General features: G+C 32.7%; 1 protein-coding gene across 1 annotated transcript; it reads right to left on the bottom strand.

The window, feature by feature from the left end:
- Positions 1-611: 611 nt before the first annotated feature.
- Positions 612-4,554, bottom strand: LOC132554372 (protein FAM177A1-like; the record flags this gene model as incomplete). The annotated part of the gene is made up of 3 exons (XM_060218677.1): positions 612-2,880; positions 3,410-3,507; positions 4,488-4,554. Coding segments are annotated over 3 exons (315 nt in total), but the record flags the coding sequence as incomplete, so codon positions are not given.
- Between the last annotated feature and the right edge of the window lie 204 nt (positions 4,555-4,758).

Below are 4,758 nucleotides of genomic sequence, written 5' to 3'. Positions count from 1 at the left end.
AGAAGGGACCAGGAGAACCCACATGTGAAATTTGAGAGTGATTTATCTAGTACTTCTCAAGAAGTAGCGATAACAAACTTTTCTTGGCTAAATCAAACATGGCCATCTGTCGACCACTTTATTTTTCTGATCAGTCCCAAAACGAGGCCAACTAGGGACCAAGGGGAACCTACACATGAAGTACGAGAAAAAAAGATATATCTAGTACTTCTGAAGAAATAGCGATAACAAACGTTCATCGTTGAAATCCATTGACCATTTTGTTTTTTCCGACTAATTATAAAATGAAACGGGCACAACTAAGGACTAAGGGTAACCTACATAAGGAATTTGAGAGATATCCATTCAGTACCTCTCAAGAAATAGCGATATCAAACTTCATTGAAAAAAAATCAAGATGGCCGTTTGTCGGGTCATTTTGTGTTTCTGAACAGACCCAAAATCAAACGGGTAAAACTTGAGGCCACGAAGAACATAGACATTAAATTTGAGAAATGATCATTTCTTACATCTTAAGAAATAGCGATAGGAAAAATTGTTTATGGACGGACGGACGGACGGACGTAAGGCTATTTGAATAATTAGGTGACCAAAAAAGACAGAAAAGCAAATCACACTTCAGACATTTTTCTTTATTTTGAAAGTCATTTAAACATGTAAAATTCATCTTTAAATGATGCTTTTAAAACCAAGAAAGAACTTTTGTTAACAACTTTCAACTTTCAGAACAATTTTTTTATAAGCTAGCTTTGATTTCAAACTTTTTAGCACTCTTGTTTAAAAATCTATACCATACAAGCTGTATGAAAATTACTAACCTTCAGTATAACCGACCAATTTAGTTCTCATGTCTAATTCAATGACACATTCACACCTTTGTTTTACTTACTAGGCTATTTTTTAATAACTTTGTAAATTAAAACATTCACTTACATAGACTTTCTCTCATGTCAAATACAATTAACATGAAATATTTCGATACGATAAATATATATATATACATTCAAAATTTTATACCACTGATCAAACCAAGAAAGATTTTTTTAAAACCAAGAAACAGAATATCTCAACACCCTGGTTTATGTCATGTCCTACCAAACACACACGAAATGAGTATTTAATCATAGAATATTTGTACTATACATAATGTATTTTACAACATTTTAATTGGTTGATAACATATGGTTTCACACAATACAGGATAAAACATACTTCACAAAGGAATATTTTGTTCTATACCAGATCTAACAAATAACATATTATTTCAATATTACATTTCTGTAGGCCTGAATTAACGTTCTGTCGGGGGTAGGGGGAGGGGGTGATTTTGACCATTGAGTAAAACACAACTGCACAAAATGATGTAGAAAAAGACTTTTACTTTCAATACTGCCTTATCTGTAACCATTGGTGATTTTAGGATATAACTGTGAATCGTGTTGTTTTATCTATTGCTGAGAACATGATTGTTGGGTTTATAGCCAATCAACAGTCAGGACATTTTGAGGCTGGTGACTACCTTACTGACATGCAAGATGTCCGTTGCATGGAATTCTGGGTAATAAGGGTAAAGTGTCATGCCCAAGGACACAACAGCACAGGTTGATCCAATCTATCAGCTGCCTAAGAAGCATAATGACCTAGAATATTCACCTCAGGTGGTAAATTTTGATGCTCTTCTGATGCAGCTATCATGGTCCCTAATGGAGAATATCATGGATTAAATCTGTAGGTTTCATGGATTTGAATGTACTGCCAGTTAAATCAAATTTGATGCCATACTCTATATTTTTGTTTGTTTCCTGTACCAGTGACAAAAGGGTAACATCAGAACTGTAAACAAGACAAATGGTTTTACATCAACAGCACAAATCTCAACATAACAAAAAATGAAATAGTACAAAGCCTTTAAATAAAGAAAACTTAAACATATATAGGAGCTCTGCGTAGACACATTTCTTGGTGCAACTCAAAGCATTAAGGTAACTGATATAACTAAGGGATATTGCATCAAATTATCTAACACCCAGGAAGAGGTTTTCAGAGTTCATGAAATATGACTTCCGAGAGAATAATCTTAATTCAAAGAGTACTGTATGATAAAATGCATTTTCTCAAGCATTCATTTTAAGTCAAATTTCTTCACATCTAGAATGGTCTTATAAGACAGATATTTTCTTGCAATAGCCCTTAATTTGTTCAGAATGCTTTATCTACACACATACAGATAAATAACTGACACACAACCATCTTTTGAGCTGGTAAAATGAATCTTTCGTGAAATACACATGATCCCTTGTCAATGTTTGTCCAGACTGGCTTAAGACAATGATATTCTGGATTTTATCACGAATGTGCTCATAAAGACGTAAGGTTCACCTGCTCAGTTCTCCCGTACCATTTCTATCAGATCAACAAGGTTATATCACAGACAAAGAGGTCAAACTTCTAAAGAAAAAATAAATCTGATCAAACTTTCTTGAACAAGTGATTTCTGTTAGTACATGTACACTAGCAGTACTTACCAATAATGACCTACAAAAATGTTGGACAATTAATTTAATTATTTTTTGAAAATTTGAACAATGAAAAACTATTTTTTTAAACTTTTATCATGTTTAATTATGATCCAAATATGATGATAGTATGTATTACAATGTACTAACAAAAATCACTTTCCGAGCTTTTAAGTATTGTTTTACAATCACATGGTGCTGGGTGTTGACAAAGTCAGTATTTTTCCATATTTTCTGAGGTATTAGCACTTGGCATGTGTTTGGACGGAATGCCTTTAAAGTCAATTTCTACATCAACACTTGATAACTTTTCTGTCTCCAACTTCCTAAGTATTTTCTCTTGTCTTGCTTTTTCTTTCTCCTCCTGGAAAGGATGATAATTCTATCAGTTAAAAACTGTCAAAATCTCCAATAATAAAAAAAACTTTAAAATATCTTTCAAAAGAAATTACTGGGCTCAAGGGAAATAACTCACTATTTTCAAAGTCGTGATAATTTTTAGAAAATGAAGATTATTGAATATTGAATCTCGATGGAGGACATGTGCCTTTAAGCAATAAAAGCTAGGGATGTCAATTTGATAGAATTACTATTCCAATATTCATCTGATTCAGTATTTAAATACAGATAAACCTCCTTATCTTAGAAGTCGACAGCACAGTGGAAAATCTTCACGTTATCTGAGTTTGACAGAATGCTTAAAATTATACAGGTTCTTTGATTTATCAGCGGTTGTGTTAACAAGGTTCAACTGTACTAGAATAGCTGTTTCCACGTCAATTCCATGATGATTACAGAAAAGGGACCACAGACAGTGGTACTTATTTTTCTTTTGATACAAATTAAATCTTGGTGAAAACATAACAAAATCTGGTCATGGAGAAATATTTTACCTCTTCTTTCAATCTGTAGAATTCATCAATGGCATATTGATATTTTGGTGTTGTGATGCCAAAAAACCAAGCCAACTTCTCTCCACAGAAATCTGCTCCTGATAAAGGACAAACAGATCTAATAAGTTACCTCATTAAAATACATCCACAGAAATCTGCTCCTGATAAAGGACAAACATATCTAATTAGTTACCTCATTAAAATACCTCCACAGAAATCTGCTCCTGATAAAGGACAAACATATCTAAGTTACCTCATTAAAATACCTCCACAGAAATCTGCTCCTGATAAAGGACAAACATATCTAAGTTACCTCATTAAAATACCTCCACAGAAATCTGCTCCTGATAAAGGACAAACATATCTAAGTTACCTCATTAAAATACATCCACAGAAATCTGCTCCTGATAAAGGACAAACATATCTAATAAGTTACCCAATTAAAATACCATCAAACAGGATATGTAAGAGATGTATAAAAGTTCACAACACTATTAGTGTACTTTCTATTTGTATCCTAGTCACTGAATGGTTATCATTAAACACTTCACCAGATAAAGAGATAAAACAGAGAATTCATATGAAGCACATCTTCTATGATGAGCTGCCATCATATTCGATGAGAGTTGTTACCCTATTGTTTATATAGTTTATGGCACTTCACTCTATGAGGCCAAACTTCACTTGGACAATGCCCTCAGGAAATATGACACTTTCTGGTTAAGAAAACTCTTTCTTAACCTGCAACTAGGGCCAGTAGTAAAATGTTGATTTCGTCAAATGAAGTCAGTGAAAATATTTAAATACAGATAAAATTTAAGTTTTAATTTGCCAGAGACAATTTAAATTTGGAATGAATTAATTCAAGACTTTCCATAGCTTTCTTTTCTGGAATAACACTTATACAAAAACACATCTGGATGTAAATGACTACCTTATAACTATGATAGCAATTTATCTCTTAGCAATGATTCGACACCCAGTGGATTTACCAGAAATGTTAAAGAAATTTCATTACTTCATCATACCTGATACACTGTCAGCGTGATAACAAGTATTATAATGTAAAACAAATTACCTTTCAAAGTTTTGGAGGCTGCTAATACTGTGTAGTACCAGACCCAAGGAAACCAGGTAAGTGTTTTCTGAAGAATATAAAAAGAAAATTCTATCTATTTAAACAATAATATTGCAAGCTGCAAAAAGTAATTTGATAAGTAACTTTTCTTATACTTCACAAAGTACTTTAAGGAATGTAATTGGGATATAATGTTGCTATTTTATTTGTCTTCTCAGCTCTTTACATACACAACTCTGAGGAACTGACATGATTCCATTTACCAATATGT

Source organism: Ylistrum balloti, unplaced genomic scaffold, assembly GCF_031769215.1.
Source record: "Ylistrum balloti isolate Yb309-2 unplaced genomic scaffold, AGI_CSIRO_Ybal_v1 Utg370398, whole genome shotgun sequence".
NCBI classification, from domain to species: Eukaryota; Metazoa; Mollusca; class Bivalvia; order Pectinida; family Pectinidae; genus Ylistrum; species Ylistrum balloti.
This window is presented reverse-complemented; position numbering and strand designations above follow the sequence as displayed.